General features: G+C 41.7%; 2 protein-coding genes across 4 annotated transcripts in view; one reads left to right on the forward strand and one right to left on the reverse strand.

Annotated features, from left to right (window-relative positions):
* Positions 1-758: 758 nt before the first annotated feature.
* Positions 759-8,319, reverse strand: smyd4 (SET and MYND domain containing 4). 2 transcript variants are annotated; one of them, XM_085470459.1, is made up of 10 exons: positions 8,030-8,319; positions 7,677-7,821; positions 7,138-7,227; positions 3,668-4,637; positions 2,822-3,088; positions 2,532-2,719; positions 1,723-1,870; positions 1,512-1,628; positions 1,226-1,349; positions 759-998 (listed from the first exon to the last, which is right to left on the reverse strand). In XM_085470459.1, exons 1-10 carry the CDS (start codon positions 8,161-8,163, stop codon positions 878-880), a joined length of 2,304 nt encoding a protein of 767 aa, XP_085326585.1. In that variant the 5' UTR covers positions 8,164-8,319; the 3' UTR covers positions 759-877. The 2 variants fall into 2 exon arrangements, with proteins under 2 accessions (XP_085326585.1, XP_085326584.1); XM_085470458.1 differs by having other exon boundaries at positions 759-958; positions 8,030-8,317.
* A 662-nt stretch (positions 8,320-8,981) lies between these two features.
* Positions 8,982-17,082, forward strand: part of LOC146700298 (replication protein A 70 kDa DNA-binding subunit-like) — a 49,432-nt gene continuing 41,331 nt past the window's right edge. The window contains exons 1-6 of one of the 2 annotated variants that reach the window (XM_085470460.1): positions 8,982-9,142; positions 9,623-9,670; positions 11,124-11,202; positions 11,370-11,478; positions 11,571-11,662; positions 11,754-11,852. In XM_085470460.1, coding sequence (XP_085326586.1) covers positions 9,110-9,142; positions 9,623-9,670; positions 11,124-11,202; positions 11,370-11,478; positions 11,571-11,662; positions 11,754-11,852 — 460 coding nt within the window. In that variant the 5' untranslated portion in view covers positions 8,982-9,109. Of the gene's footprint in view, positions 9,143-9,622; positions 9,671-9,846; positions 9,911-11,123; positions 11,203-11,369; positions 11,479-11,570; positions 11,663-11,753; positions 11,853-17,082 lie in introns of those variants that run through there. The other variant, XM_085470461.1, reaches the window with a different exon arrangement.

Below are 17,082 nucleotides of genomic sequence, written 5' to 3' on the forward strand. Positions count from 1 at the left end.
AGAATTAAAAGTTGACCTGAATGAAGACGTTATTCAGACTTAACTTTCAACCTTCTTCCCACAATCATCAGCAGGAATCTGCCCCATGGACCATTCTGAGTTCACTGAGGAGTCACTGCTCCCCAGCTTCTTTCACCAGCTGCCTCACCAAAGTTTTGTCTTGACCTTGACTTGTACGCACATCTTCACATCTGTCAGATTGGCTGCCCTCCAGACACTTGTGAGGTTTTACCTGGCACATGCCTCGGGACTTCCAGCTGTGATCATGATTTTATTGTCTTTGCCCAACATGAGCTTCCGCTCCTTTTTAAAAGCTAATGAACCTTTACATCAGAGCTTACTGTGACCTGAACCCTTATTTCTTCGCTGTTGTGGTACACTAGTCTTTGTACTTCATCACTTACATGCAAGGCTTTTAATTGATTGACTGAAAGAGGAAAAATGCTCCAACACCTGAACATCACGCCTTAATGGTCCTATAAAGACTTTTAAGCTGAAGGTCTTGGAGGACATGGGCCATGTACTGTAGGTTCAGGAGTAGAAGCTACATCTTACTGTCCAGTCATTCAAGCATGAAATTGAATTAGTCACTGGACAATTGCTGCCATCTAAAGGTCAGACGGTTACCTATATTTATAGCATAGCTGAGGGTATGCACAGCACTACAGTGCTATAATATAATTTCTTCTTGTAAAAACAAGAACTTATAAAAAGACTATATGTTACCTGCAATGTAACAGCACAAAACAAACAAGGCCTGCAATCATGAAATTTCTCATATTTTAATGAGCTTCACAAAGTACAAAACTAATTATCGTTTGCTTTTTTTGAAAACTACCCTTGTAAGCAGTCCTCCATGGCCTTCAGCTCCTGTAATTCATGGCAGTGTGGACCGCAGTGAAGGCAGAGAAGTCGCCTGACCTTGGGGATGACGGAGAGAGCTGCCCCTCGGGAACCACTGGGAGAAGGAGAGGAAAATGACGCAAAGGTTGTTATTTCTACAAATAAAGAGAGTCAAAAACAGAACGTAGTAGAAGTTATGAGACTGTGAAGCTTTAGGCACTTGGCTCAGGTACGGTTTGTCGTCTTATTAAACCAAGTATTCTAAGTTTAGGCAATTACTCTGACAGCTGCAGTGTGACTGCACATTTAGCACTAGACACTAAAAAAGAAGGAACGCAACCTGAAATTTTTTTCTGCCCACTCTCTGCACAACTTTTCTCACCCATTGAAGTGTAGCTGTGCTAATTTGAAGAGTTGTCGACCCAGTTCGACGCTTTCTTTTCCAAACTGGGAGGCAATGGCTACAGCGCTTCGCTCCAGATGGGATGCTGCACTATTCCAGTCACCTACAGAAACAGCAGAACACAAACAAAGCAGTAAGAAGACTGCAAAGATTATGCACAGATGCTTTTTGGAGGGTTTTTTTTAACTCCTCAGGGTGTTAAAAACACAAACACCATTAACCACACAGCTCATATGCAAATACTCCACATCATTATTATGCGTACCCAGAGAAGCATAAGCTCTGGCTGTGGCATCAGCTAGCTCCCCCTGTAGTGGGTGTGTCTCTGCAAGGATGAGACCAGACTGACACAGAGTCTTTTTTAGAAGTCTTAGGGCCTCACCTGGGGGAGGGTAGAAGAGAAGAATCACATGACAGTGATGTATTTCTATATTTGATTAGATTTGGATGTTTATTTTTTATTTTTTTACAAGCACCTGGCCTGTCTGTCTCCATGAGTTCCACAGCCTTCTCCAGGTTAACCCTGATCTCCTGCAGACTGTTGTTCACGTCAGATAAGGACATACAATGACTGCAGGATGAGCGTGAACATACAAATCCGGCTTCTCTGTCCTCACTCCTTTTCTGAAAAGTATTTACAGTATTTTTAAATGATTAACATGGAAATGTCAACAGACATTGGGCAAATGGCCAGAAGAATGGACGGATCAGTTTCCTTTAAAATTCTTTCATTTTCCCCCCCATCGTATCTAATTCAGGCTCATGGAGGGCTGGATATCAGCAGTCACAGGGCGAGAGGCTTGGCATACGCCAGACAAGTCGTCCTTTGGTCACAGGGGAGAAATAGACAACAATTCACACTCACATTCACACCTATGGTCAATTTAACATCACAAATCAATATAGCCCCGTACATGTTTTGGACTGTGGGAGCAGTTCAGAGTGCCCAGAGAAGATCCACAAGGACATGCCACACAAAAAGCCTCCAGTCGGCAAGTGGATTCAAACCCCTGTGAGCTGTGAGGCAAACCACTGCACTTATTGAATTTAGGGTCACAGAGGGGGCTGGAGTCTATTCAAGCTTTCATAGGATGAAAGAAGGGGTGCACCCTAGACAGGTTGCCAGTCCATCACAGGGCTAACACCGAGAGAGACACACAACCACACAATCTGACATTTAAACGTACGTCGAGAATTAGAATTAATAATTAACTAACCAGCATGTTTTCAATTGCAACACTGTGCCCCCCATTAATCCTGAAAAAAGTCAATAATGATCTCATACTTTGAGAGATCCTTTGCACTTGATGCACAGGAGTCCAAGATCTCTGCCCTCAGCGCCTGGCTCCTGCTGTCTGGGCTCCTCCACGTCCTGCTGCTGTTGGCTACAGGCCTCACACTGACACAAGAAATAGTACTGCTCTTGCAGAAGACAACGGCGTTCCTGGGTCACCATCCTGCTGCTATGAGGACCTGAAGGGAAAATAAAATGAATGGTGAAAAATTGCTTTTATACACAAGGTTATGATACCATATTGATTCTAATCTATCTAAATGTTCCATCGTACATCATACCATAGCAGTGCAGGATCTCTTGTCCAGGAGTGATGAGCTTGGCTGCTCTGACTGTTACAGTGACTCCCTGCGCCTTGTGCCTCCATTCAGCTTCACCCCCACTGAAGTCTGCAGACAGAGCTGAACCAGAAGGCTCAATAATGCCTCCAGTGCTGAACACCAGGCTGGTGTTGGGGCAGCAAGAGTGATTGAGAAGACTAAGAGTCGGGAATACTGCAGTAGCAATGCGAATTTCCCTGTTGGACTGCACCGGTGAGTTTGTTGCTCCTGTGAGATGCAAAAAGCCAAAACAAAATGCAATTAGAAAAAGGGACCTCCTGCGTAGTCGACACTACAGAGTATTCACAGTTGCAAAAATCAATAAGAAAAGTTTTATATATCCTTAAAATCCTTTTGAAGCAAAAATCTCCTAAATTTTCTGGTTGTGACATCCTAAAAGTAAACCTCTGTGGTCTTCTATGATAACCTGAAACTGAATTTTTGACCCAACAAGCAGTGTAAACATGTCCCATCATCCAAGCATGTTTAAATTGAGTTCCTCTTTAACTTCATTCTCACCCACATTTTTTATTACTGTTTTCATTCCACTGAGTTAGAAAAAGAAGCAAAGTGAGTGCACTGTAAATCTTCCTCTGAAAGCGTCTGCTGTGTTGTCACACCTGAAGCACCTAAAAAAGACTTTTATGCCAGTGGAATCGTTTTTAGTTGTGTCATCCATCAATTTCATCAAAGAGGGAACACGATTTTCTTTCTCATTTTTCTGCCTGTGACACGCAGCTGCAGCTGTTTATTCTAACTACACTCAATCTGAGCCAACTTAACAACACATTTTGCGCCTGCAGTCACCTGTGTCTTGCAGCACGACTATTGCCTGGGCGTTACACCTCAGCTGTAGGATGTGCTGTAGAACTGCACTTCCCAGCATCCATAGCTCTGCATTCCAATCAGCGTCTCCTCCCTCCTTGTTTGGTCCCTGTGGGGTATGGCTCCATGATACAGGTGGTGGTCCTGCCTTGCTGAGCTTCAGGTAGAGTGTTGCTGCGGTGACCGCACACATGAAACGCAGAGCAGGGCTGTGGTGATTCAGGTGGTGCAGCAAGTTATACACATTCAGGTAAGAGCCCCCATAGGATGACGTAGAAGGATCACTCGAGTGATTATTAAAACACTCTTTGTGCTTGTCTCTGATTGGCTCCCTTGCTAGTAGAAAGTTTTTTAACCCTGCCTTGAGAGCTAACCTCAGGGCGAGCTGTGACATAACGCCCATCGCCATCAGATCTGCTCCCAGCGCACACTCCCAGCGATGATGTTCTTCCCAGGCTTCCTGCTGACAACCAGTTGAACAGTATCGGCTGTAGCTACACCTGTCACATGGTACAAGAATCAGCGTTTCAGTCAAACACCTATGGCAACGCCTGTCCTCCACTCCAAACAACACTTCTCTCTCTCTGCCATACCGTCCCACCTTCCCTTTCACCTCCTCCATTCCTGGTAGGAGGACACAGCTGTATGGCCTGTCAGTGAGAATCACCTCCCCGGCTGCTATTCTATTTACAGCCACCAGGTGTCGACCTTTCTCCACAGTGGAGTCAACAACAACTTGAGGACAAATCCCAACTGTGAGAGGCCCAACAGATGGTGAATTTGCTGTGTCTGAACCTTTACAATCGTTTGAGGCAGGGTTTTGATCATCCTCCCTTCCCTTTTCATGTACAGAGAGATGTTTAAAGCACAGAGTGCGGCGGTCCTCCAGTTTGTGTAAAAGATGAGAGGGATAGCCATTCTTCACGGCTCTGTCAATGTCATCAAGGCATTCCTGAGGAAAACAGAAAAGCTGGAGCGTAAACAATCACAAAATCAAAGACTGTGAGCAAAACATAGAGATGACAGACTTTTTACTAACTCATGAATTCTGCACTGAACCGGAGGGGTAAGGCTTAGAAACCTGTCATAAGAAGACTGAGAAAAGGAATACTGGAGGCATTTTTAAGGACAGTAAGCAGTGCTGTGAATGCTACATACAGATTGTACACAAATAAGCACTTTTATGATTCTGACCCATTTCACACGCCTGCTAAGCTGTTGCAAGGTTTTACATATGAAGTATGATTCTGCCAGTTACAGCTCTGGCTATGGTTAGGTAGCCTAGCTATCATAATGATGGTCTGTGCACTGTCTGTCGAATAGGCAGCTGAATTAGGGGGGTCAAAGAAGGTCTAGTCCAGGGGTGCCCAATCCCAGTCCTCGAGATCTACTATCCTGCAGCTTTTAGATGCATCCCTACTCCAACACAGCTGAATCAAATGGTGTGATTACCTCTTCAGCATGCCATCAAGTTTGGCAAAGGCCTGATAACAAGCCATTCAGTTGATTCAGGTGTGTCAGAAGAAGGAATGCGTCTAAAAGCTGCAGGACGGTAGCTCTCGAGGACTGGGATTGGGCACCCCTGGTCTAGTCAATGCACTGACACACACATCATTCACAGCTCTCTATTCTCATCAAACCTGCTGTTGTCTATGTAGAGGACTCGGAAAAGAGCAGTTTAGATTTAGGCCAACATGAATTTGAGAGAATTTTAGTGTGAGGACAGCATTTGAGTTGGTGTGGTGGTTGTGATTAGGATTTGCTTTAAGTCTGATGTTGAGAGTTTGTACCACACACTTAAACCCGAGATTGACAGTCAATGTGATTCAAAAATACTTTGTTTAGTCAAGGGACTGAGTATATATTGGAGAGATAGTGTACATATACTGGATTAAGGATGTTTAAGATGGTGCACGCAGAAGGAAAAAGGTGGAAGACCACAGAGAAGATTCATGGACTGCACTGAAGAAGGATGTTTAGAGGGTTGGTGTGATAGAAAAAGGATGTCAGGGAAAGGCTGAGATGGAGACAGATGATCTGCTGCAGCAACCCCTAAAGGAAGGAGGAGTAGAAGCAGAGGAAGGAGAAGAAAAAGAATCTGCTATGATTCCAAGAAGAGAAGTTAAAGAAAAAAAGCAAAAGAGTTCATTTTGTTCTGCGATCTGAACCTTGGATGAATGAAATATGCAGTAGTGCATTCTTTCCTTGTTGGATAGGTTTACTGTTGACTCATGGCACAAACGTTAAAAACCACGGCGGGTTTAGACCTATAATCCCAGTGATTATGGTTAGGATAATTAACTAGTTTTGTTTTAACTCTTTCTTAATCCATTAGGAGGACCCTTTCTGAACTGAGTGGTTCCTCTCATATGTCAGGTCTGCTTATAGAACAAAATGACTGTTTGCATCAGATATTAGTGAGGGTGGTCTCTGCTTATAGAGCTACCCTTGGAAAAACCTGAAAACTATTCTAATAGTCGCCAAACCACGTCTTTATTGACATATACAGAGGTGTCAAAACTCCTCATTACGGATACCGGGGAGGTTGTTAAATGTCATCTTTATTAGAGAAAAGAGTTAAAGCCAAACCAGATGGGGTTCGGTTTAGACAGTTATCAAGATTTTGCTAAACATGCACAACTTCATAAACTAGAATATCTAATTCACGCTTCCCATTTGAAGGTGTTAAAAATTTAATAAACTGATAATAACTTATTTGACATGTTAGGCTTAAACATGAGAAACTGCAGGAATTACTGCTTTTTAACTTCGCTCAGTTGAACTTTTTTAAAATCTTTTTATTCCTGTTTTTTGGTAGATTAATGTCCTCCCACAGACACTTCCTAACCATACAGGCTTATTATACATCAAGTAATGGAGAACAGGGTTGTTACTGTGGACTCAGCTGGTGCTTCAAAACTCTTACCTGACTTGTGAGGGGAGAACAGTGTGGAATTAGCAGTCAAAGGTATTTTATAACAGCTTCAAAAGTAAGTAGGATAAATGAATGCCCTGTACAGTTTTGACTTAATCCTAGTGCCTGGCACAAGTTTGAGAAATAGGATATTAAAAAATATTATAATGCCCGATATTTTTTTATTTAATGAATCATGAAAAAAATCATTATAGAAGATGAGCTCCTGGTTGCAAAGCACCCGCAGAGGTACAGTGACTTATAAATGGTTCCAGGTAAAGCTTCTGTGATGGAAACGGGTGTGATGTGAGGAACATGGGTATCCTTCCTGTTGGCCACAGCAAGAAAGTCTTCAGCATTGTTAAAAAAAGAACACTTATGCAGTCTTGTGTGCAGATCATCAACCATTTGCATGAGGATTTGAACCAGCACGTTTTTCTGTGCAAGCTTCCTACAGCCAATTGTAGCTCACACCATGACAACACTAGCCATCCACTGAGCACAGCTGGTTTTAATGGTGAAGGTGGCACAGACTCACCTGGTAGTGCTGCAGATGGTAGAGCGTAGCAGAGCGGTTGGCGTAGCACAGAGACAGCTGCTCCGAAGTACTGGGAGCAAAACAGATGCCCTGTAATAACAGGAGACAGTCGAGGTAGGGGTTTATGGTGGGCAGTGTTTTCATGTTTAAGGTGCTTAATATCAAAGGCATGCTTACACTTTTAGAGTCAAAATAAAATCCAGATACACCTCAGATGTAACAGCGATAGTCACCAGCGTAGTATTTCTTACTTAACTTACATCAGAGCTAGTATTTCACATTGTTTCACTGTCTCAGTGTTTACACACCACTCTGCATTTAATCATTGCTTATTATTAATCTCTGGCTTTATTCCACAGTGTGTCTTTTGTCCTGTCTTCCCCCCAATCACTCCATTGCAGCATATAGCCACTCTCTTACTGAGCTTGGTTCTGCCGGATGTTTCTTCCCGCTAAAAGAAAGGATTTTTTTTTAACTTAATTAAAGTATCTAGGGTGCCTACAGTCCCAGAGTAAGATATAATATTGTTTCAAATTTACCTTTGAATAGTGCAGAGCAGCTGCAGTGTAGTTTTTAGTCTTGAAGCTGGAGTTTCCCCTCACCCTGCATTTGGCTGCTAGCTCTGCATCCTTCTGTACTGAATATACTGCAGATTCTTGCTGCAAGAAGTCCAGATCATCTTGTCTGCAAAAACAAAAAGAACCCTTTAATAATACACAGAAACACAAAATAGGTGCAGAGCACTGTTCAAAAGCTTTTCCTGGACTAAAGTCCAGTTCAAGTGGTCCAAGCTGTTGCAGCTGCCTCAGAACTACCAGTCAGTGTAAGGTTAATAAAATAGGTTCGTAGTCTTAAATTCATTGGTACTACATGAGCTGAACTGGGTGCTTACCTCACGAGACTTAGACCACATCTGAAAACGTCATCTATTTCAAGCAGGGACGTAAACTGTTCCTTTAGTTTGGGCTCGAGAGCGCGCCACTTCTGTGCCACGTGATCTTGCCACTGAACGCACGGCAGATCCATTATGGATTACAACAGAACCGCGTCACCCTGCTGACAGGACCGCAGGACCGGAGAGTAGTTTGGGTTTGTTTTGAATTAGTTTCACATGAGCTCTCAGCGCTCTCAGCACAGCTGTCACGTTAGAGTGGACCAAACTACAGTTCCCGGCAATATCTTTCACAATAAAATCAAAACTGCAAACCCGTGGCTGTTCAAAGACCATCCTGTATGTGAAAATTGAAAAATATTCTCCTTATTAGGTTAATGACACAATTCAAACTAATCACATTGTCGTAAAACAATATTTTTCGGTAGTATCCAAAAATAATTCTGAAGCTAGGTTTCATTTTAGAGGTTATAAAATTGCTTTTCGTGACTATTTTCAAGGCGCTTTTCACATTTTGCACCGGAATCTGATTTGCCATATGAAACAATATTCAATATTTTGATATTTGTAGTAATTCTGTGTGAGGGCAGAATTTAAATAAGTAAGTTTTGGAAACATGTGTTTAAAAGTAGTAACACAACTCTCCATACAAGTTGGATTACCTTTGGTGTTATTCAGTTTTGTTGCCCCTCGCCTTTGCAGTTTTGTTTTATTCATTTTTGGCTATTATACAAATACACACATAGTGGTGGTCACAGCTTTGTTGAATCTGTTTGTTGTATAAATACAAATAATGTAGTATGTATGTAGTATGTTTAGTTTTTAGACCAGTGCAGTAGCTACAGACTGAAACTATCAAATTAATATAATGTAACAGATTGGCAAAATAGTCAATGTCGTGCAGTGGCCTAGCATATCGTTTATTTTGAAGGCGTAAATGTGACACTTCCGGTCTTTTAACGTCTCGGCAAAGTGTCGTTTGCCTCTCTCCTATCGCGATAAGTGTCATGGCTTTTTTTGGAGCTACGTACCAGAAAAGCTAAACTCTGCAAGCTTTGAGATAAGCTTCACACGAGAGACATGAACGTACCTCTTACAAAAGGGGCGGTTGAAGTAAGCATAAACCTTAAACTGACTGAGCTGCTGTTTTCTCTTTGACTCCGTGTCTCAAGCTTGATTGTGGTGTGGTGTAACTTCAGGCTGCTACCCTGTGCGCTAATGTTTACCTTTGGTCCTAATGGTTCATCAGCTGTAGCATTACCAGATCAGTTAAAAATAAACTTTGTTACCGGTTGATTAAAAAAAAAAGCTCTAAGAGCAATATTTGTGATGAAGAGCAAAAACAATCAGGCTGGGTCAACAGAACAATCTATTTTTGGGCTATAATGACATTTTACCTCTCGACAGTTTTTCGATAATATTTGACGTCTAGAGAAAGTGTTTGTCACCATCCACATGAGAAACAGAATAGATGGCAGTTTTGTCCAATGGTTGTTACACTGTAACTTTGCCTTAGCAACACTGTAATATGTAATGAGGACAAACAGGCAGTTGTAACTAACGACGACTATGTGTGTTATTATTGATGTCTAGGCCCTGTGCAAAGGCTTAGATGTGGACAAGCCCGTGCTGCAGCTGCTGGTGAGTGGCTCTGTGGAAACCCACTTGTATTTCAGATTACATGATATGCATAGAAGCCTCTATTATAGCATAAGTACAGAGTATATGTGAGTATATATGAGTTATAATTACAATACCATCTGGAAACTAAAGAATTTAGGTCTAGTTTTAGATTACTTATATTTTTCTTTTTGCAGTGCAACTTGACTTAACATTCAAGCACAAGCACAGAATAAAGACAGCATTTCCTTTTTCAATTTTGTGAGTAAAGGTTTCATGTTAAGTATTCTACGTGTTTTATTTTGCATTATGTTTAAATACAACTATATATCATTCAGAAATCGTCACTAGTGGTCTTTTCAATGCAAACATTTGTTGTTAGTCTTTATGCAAAAACGACATAGTCAAGCAGAAGGCTCACAGTGTTTGGAGATGGAATGATCCAGTGATGTCATTGTGAAACACCTTTGCCATTGCAGATGGAGACGTAATAGAGATTGTACACGATGTATCAACAAGAACCATCTGATTTTAAAGTGCTTTAATTCCACAGCCACATACTGTTAGAAAGAGGAGATTTGTGAGTTTCATGTGGTTGCTGGTAGGTAGCAGTGACTACAGACATGCTCACAAAAGTATGAGACAAGTTTAACTCGGCAAGGAATATGTTGTATGGAATGTTACATATAGAGGGGGACACATTGAGAACTTCTCAACAGTGAAAGTTTTGTATGTAAAATTTTATGTACAGCCATGTTTTTTTAGTTACTGCAAGCTTCTATTTTCATTACTTTATAAAAGATAACCTTTAAAAATCAGATGATTCTTTTTGTTACGCTCTGTATTTTTTCAATTCTTTGTTAAATTTGTAAAATGAATGAGCTTGCATCTCATCTTCTGATTTCATTGTATGATGGGCTCATTTTGAGCTGAGGCAAAGAGTGTTAACTCTGTCTCATGTGATAATTTCCTCTTCCTCACCTCTACAGCAGATCGTTTAGCAGCTCATCTGTCCTCTGCTCTCTCCTGTTCTCTCCTCCTCTCACATCTCCTACTCACTAAAACAGCACAGTCAGCACATGCAGACAAAATGCCTTTCTTTTCATTAGTCTGTGTTATGCTTGTACTTGTGTGTTAAACAAACACATTCAAACACATGTGTCCACTGTACCTGTTTTGTGATTAGAACGTTTGATAACTTCTCAGCTAGGCTAGCTAGTTAAACATTTCCCTTCTTTACCGCTCAGAGCTTACAGATGAGGCAGCAGAACCCTTAGGTCCTGACTCATCTGCTATCTCTGTGGAGATGTTCGAGGGAAAGGGCTGCGTAAATAAATGCCTGCTTGTTATAACTGATTTTATTGCTTCTTTGCTGTCATGTGTAAACAGAGCGGTTTAATGATTCCTATTAATATATCTTGGGACCTTTTGTTGTTTTGATTTTGACATCTTTCCTTCCCTCTCTGTTTGTCAGAACATCCGTCAGATCAGTAATGCCTCAAGCCCACCCAGGTTCCGACTTATGATGAGTGATGGCCAGCACTCTCTGACTTGTGAGTGTCCTCCAGTAGTACAACAACTTTTAAATTTGGAAGTGACACCAGAAATAAAAGTCAAAGATAATGTGGAGGTCTTAAATACTAAGATATAGCCAGTTAAACTGTGATATTTCTTTTTCTAGAAATTATATATGAAAATTTCTGTGTATTTTTGTGTCTAGCTTGCCTGCTTGCTACCCAGTTAAACTATTTATCTGAAGAGAACCTCCTGGTACCAAACTGTGTGTGTTTGTTGAAAAAGACCATCAACAACACTTTGGCTGATGGCAGGTATGTGTTGACTCTTTATTTCCTTTCTTCTTTTGTTTACTCATGTTTTCCCATTTGGTATAATTTTCACTTTGCTCCTTTTTTTGTTCCAGGCGTGTGGTTGTTGTTATGGACATGGATATATTAAAGTCAGCAAAGGAAACTGGGGGGAAGATTGGAAATCCCACTCCTTATAATACAGATGGTATAGTACTTTTAAAGTGTGCATGGATGAAGGTAAGAAACTGTAATAAACAGCCTCTGGAAGCCCCTTATGGTGTTTGTTCCTCTTTTAGGTAAGACTTCATCTCCACAGAAGGTGTCATCAAGTACCTATGTTCCAGAGTCCCCTCCGTCTGCTGCCGTGCCTGGACCCTCCTATAGGAACTACAGCTGTGAGTTTTTTTGTCAAACACTTTGTATATGAATCATGGTAATATAAGATAATACTGCTGCCATTTCCTGCTTGTTATTTAGTCACTTGTGTGGCAGAAGCACCTTTTCATTGTGTTGACATCAGCACTACTTTATATCTCACTGTATCAGAATAAATCGCTTATAGTGCAAAACAATGGCTTTTGAGAACCTGAAGAAAAAGTGAGTGTACTTATTCATTTACAATATGTGCCATTAATTATATGATATGCAGCACTGTGCAGATGCTTTGAGGAACCCCTCATCTCTTCATATTTTGCCTCCAAGCAGCCAGATTTTCTTTTAGGTTTTTAAAGTGGTCTTGAGCAATAGTTCTCGTGTTTTTTTTCCTTTGGGTGTTGTCTTCATTTTCTCTAATTTTTCAGTCAGTCCTTGTAGCTGAGCATTTTCAGAGGAATGTTTTTTTTTGAGCCACTTACACAGACCTATCGATCATTCATGCATAAAACAGCAACTTAGCTCAATATATGAACCAGTTTTGCATCTGCACGTGACAGGCAACTTAGCAAAGAAATAATTTTAATTAGTATTTGTAGTTGAATCCCCCCAAAAAACAAGTCAAAATTTGAGATGCATAAAGTGGTAGTTTTGCATCAGTAGACGCAGGATCCAAAAGTTTCTTCCCTCAAAGTGACTCGATCTGCTGTGTGTGTGTGTGTGTGTACTGCTCACACATTTGGGAAACAACAGCAGTATCAAATCAAATCAAATCAAATCAAATCACTTTTATTGTCACATCACATGTGCAGGCACACTGGCACAGCACATGCGAGTGAAATTCTTGTGTGCGAGCCCCACAAGCAACAGAGATGTGCAAACACAACAACACAAACGAGCAAAATACAAGAATGGCCAACCTGAAACTAATAAATATATGTACAATATATAATAGTGTATGCATTTCTGGATGTGTATACTAAATATTTTCCTACGTGTGTGTGTGTGTGTGTGTGTGTGTGTGTGTGTGTGTGTGTATACACATTTTTACAAATTAAATAGTAAAAAAATAAAATAAAATAATAATAATAATAATAATAATAAAATATATAAAATATACAGAGTTGAATATGTGCAAAACAAGTGGCATTTATATACAGTGTGGAGTGCATAATGTTGAAGTTCCAGTAGTGAAGCTGAGGTGTCTATGACGTGTTCAGCAGTCTGATGGTCTGATGGAAAAAGCTGTCTCTCAGTCTGCTGGTACGGGACCGGATGCTGCAGAACCTCCTTCCTGATGGAAGCAGTCTGAACAGTTTATGGCTGGGGTGACTGGAGTCCTTGATGATCCTCCCCGCTTTCCTCAGGCACCGCTTCCTGTAGATGTCTTGGAGGGAGGGAAGCTCACCTCCAATTATCCGTTCAGAGCACCGCACTACTCGCTGGAGAGCTTTGCAGTTGTAGGCGGTGCTGTTGCCATACCAGGTGGTGATGCATCCAGTGAGGATGCTCTCAATGGCACAGTGATAGAAGGTCCTGAGGATGCGGGGGCTCATGCCGAATCTTTTCAGTCTCCTGAGAAAGAAGAGGCGCTGCTGCGCCTTCTTCACTGTTTTGTTTGTGTGTACTGACCACGTAAGATCCTCAGCCAGGTGTACGCCAAGGAACCGGAAGCTGCTCACTCTCTCCACAGCAGCGCCGTTGATGGTGATGGGGGTGTGTACTTCTCTGCACCTCCGGAAGTCCACTATCAACTCCTTTGTCTTTGCGACGTTGAGGGTGAGATGGTTGTCTTGACACCAGTGGGTCAGGGCGCTGACCTCCTCCCTGTAAGCCGTCTCATCACCGTTGGTGATAAGACCCACCACTGTAGTGTCGTCCGCAAACTTCACAATGATGTTGGAGCTGTTAGTGGCTGTGCAGTCGTAGGTGTAGAGTGAGTACAGGAGAGGGCTCAGTACACACCCCTGTGGAGCACCAGTGTTCAGTGTGATGGGGGATGAGGTGATGCTGCCCAGTCTGACCACCTGGCGTCTGTCAGACAGGAAGCTAAGGATCCAGCTGCAGAGGGAGCTGCTCAGTCCTAGATCCTGCAGTTTCCTGTCCAGCTTCGAGGGAACGATGGTATTGAATGCTGAGCTGTAATCTACAAACAGCATCCTCACATACGTGTCTCTCTTCTCCAGGTGTGACAGGGCAGTGTGTAGTGTCAGTAAAAGCTTTGCTTTCAGAATGATCAGGATGAAGCTATTAATAGTAAGGCCAAAAACATGATCCAACAAGCCGCAACATTAAGATGGCCTGCTATATATAGTGTATGATCCCGTCATGCTGTGTAAAAAGCTCTGGTGGCATCATGTGGTGTTTGGCAGGACACCACTGGGTTGTGGTTTGGGGCCTTTGTGGTTTGGGCTTGTTCTGGTGAATCCAGCAATTGCTCAACATGATTGGTTAATGCCTTAGGCCCTTTTCAGTGTTCCTGGTGTCAGTACCAAGCAGTGGGGTGCATTGTCTGGCTGGAGGAGGCCACTGCCATAAGAGGGATTATGCTTGGTCTCTAACATTATATATGTAGGTGGTGTCAAAGTGTGCCAAGGCCTGAGGTTTTCCTGCTCTTGGATTATGGATATCATTACTTGCTTTGCAGATTACAGTATTTAATTACCTCATTGATTTAAAACAAGTCCTCATTTAGCCGTACTTACCACAAGGTCTTTAATGAGCTACAAATCATTTTTGTCATCTACAATTCATATATTGTAGTGGTATAGAGCACCTAATCATGTGTGTATAATATTAACAGAGAACAAAGGAGGGTTTTGTTTTAGCTTAAACATACAATATTTGGTCCAGTTATTTCAGGGACAATTAGAATATTATTTCTTAATAAAACCTAATCTTGCCAACAGAGGGAGCCAAGCACCCTTTAAGCAAATGCTGCTGACAGTTGATTTGCAGTCTTCTCACTGTTTTCACCCCAAACTGCAGCTATAATTTGGTGGAGAACAGAGACTTGGAAAGACATTGCTAACCAAACAGTACATCCTGATGTCCATCCCTTTGATATTCATAGTAGTTCAGTGTTCAAAGGCTATAGTCTGGGGGTGGGTTAAGAACTAGATAAAGCAGGATCATAAGGCACACTGTGGTAGCCACAGGAAATGCTAAATGAATGGTAGACTGAAGTCGCTTTAGTCTAAGTACCTTTTTTCATAACACGTTGGGTACTTAAATCATATTTACAGCTCAGCCATCAGAGCGGCAAACTATCTTGTTGCCCACTGGCCACTGGGGGAGTCCATAACTCACTTCTTCCTCTATTTTACCACCAACCAGAGTTTTGTAACATTTTAGGAGCCCCAAATGATACTCACTTTCCTGCCACAGTAGCTGTTGCCATGTATCATGCCTAAAGTAGTCTGCATTTTATTGGATCTGCTTTTATTAGCTTAGCCTTTGTTTCACTCAGTTGTTTTATACCACCACCAACTACGCTTAGCATTGACATTGATTTTGTTATGTGGCAGAAACATACCCGATAGTCCTTCTCGGTGGAGGATGTAGGCATGTGGGTGGATAATGAGTGCTTAGTATATTGCGCGTGTTTGTGCATGTGTAGGTGTGTGTCTGTGTGCTCGTGTTGTGACTGAGGGAGCTTGTGTGGGCCGGTGGCTCCTCCAGTTCATGGCTTCATGAATATTGTGTTGTGGACTGAATCCTGTTGTTGCGGTGCACACGGAGAATCGGCGCGGGGGGGTTGAGAGAGAAGTCAACTAATTTGACTCAGCAAAGACGAGGCTCCGTATTAACTAGTTCATCAGACTCCTTTCCTCATTACATCCTTTGATCTGTGTTGCTTCAGAGATTCAACCTGATAGATGAAAACTGCTCCTCTATTTAATTGTTCTGTTGATGAAGGGGTCTTGTGCATAAATTCTCAAGCCTTTTCTCCTTTTGAATGCGACTTAGTGATTGATTGTTTCATTATTTTTCTAAATTGCATTCTTACTAAGTCGATGCATTTTTGAGCGTTTCCAAGACTGCTAAATGCCACAAATCAAGCATTTCCATTGAGCTTTGGGTTATGTAATGGCTCATGGGGCTGTTGTTGTATTTGAGGGTTTTGATTCAAACCTCTGTGCAGACGTCCCAGTCTTTGAGCAACATACTGACTCCCTGGGTGCCTCCATTTGGCTAACTTGGCTCATTACTTCTTTCAATTATGTCTCTTTCTTGTACTGTAGCTCCGTGCAGCAGGGATCCTATTGGCAGAGAAGCCTAAGATGCAGGGAAGAGACACAAAGATGTAGGATATGTATTTACCAAACAGCACATCCTCTTTAACTCTTACACCATTTTCATGAGATGACTATCACCCATGTAGACGTAAGGTTAAGAAATATTAAAACAAACATTTTAGAGGTATTAACTGAAACTCTACGACTGCTGCTCCTGTGCTTTATGTAGATATATATGTAGATATATTCATACATTAGAGCAGGGATGTCAGACTCTCTTTACATTATGAGCCACATACACTACACTTTGAACACTTAACCAGTGAAACGACATGATAAATTGTTAAAATTACAGGAAAAGTTCTAGTAGCTCCATGCCTAGACTGGTTTTCTTAATTCTCAGAAAATGTCTTTACTGTGGACCCACTAAAAATACGGAAATTTCTTTAGTTGATAGAGGACACCTTTCATGTGGGCCAGAATGAAGTCTTTGGTGGAACAATTCTGGCCTCCAGGCCTTACGTTTGACACCACTGCATTAGTGCATAATGAAACAAAACCCATTACTAAAACAATAGAAAAGGATGTCGCAGTGAAGTTTATTAATGGTTGGGCCAAACAATAATTCACTGTGCAGCTTTATACGACATGCATTTCTCCTGAATGAGCCCAAATACAAACACATACATGTTATCCATTTAAGAACTGGAACATATTTGATGATGCAAACCTAAGATCAGTTCTAAAATCACAGACCAGAGGACAGAGAGGACAGAGGAGTGAGAAACTGGAGGAAGTGTACAGTAATTGGCTGAATGGAAAGCTGCTGTAGGCATTGTGCTCTGTAGAGACTCCTGACCTTTGACACCTTGGGAGTAGGAGGATGCTGTTAGAAAGACTTTTCCTGTTGAAGATTTTGTGGCATTTATTTTAAGTGTTTTGAGCGTCTAGTTGTTTGAGAGCACCTCTTAGGTTCGCAGTCCTCTCTCGCTTAAACATAACAGAACAGAAAAAA

Source organism: Copadichromis virginalis, linkage group LG10 (genome assembly GCF_057382275.1).
Source record: "Copadichromis virginalis isolate Kocher_CV1m ecotype Utaka linkage group LG10, C_Virginalis_male_GT1.1, whole genome shotgun sequence".
NCBI classification, from domain to species: Eukaryota; Metazoa; Chordata; class Actinopteri; order Cichliformes; family Cichlidae; genus Copadichromis; species Copadichromis virginalis.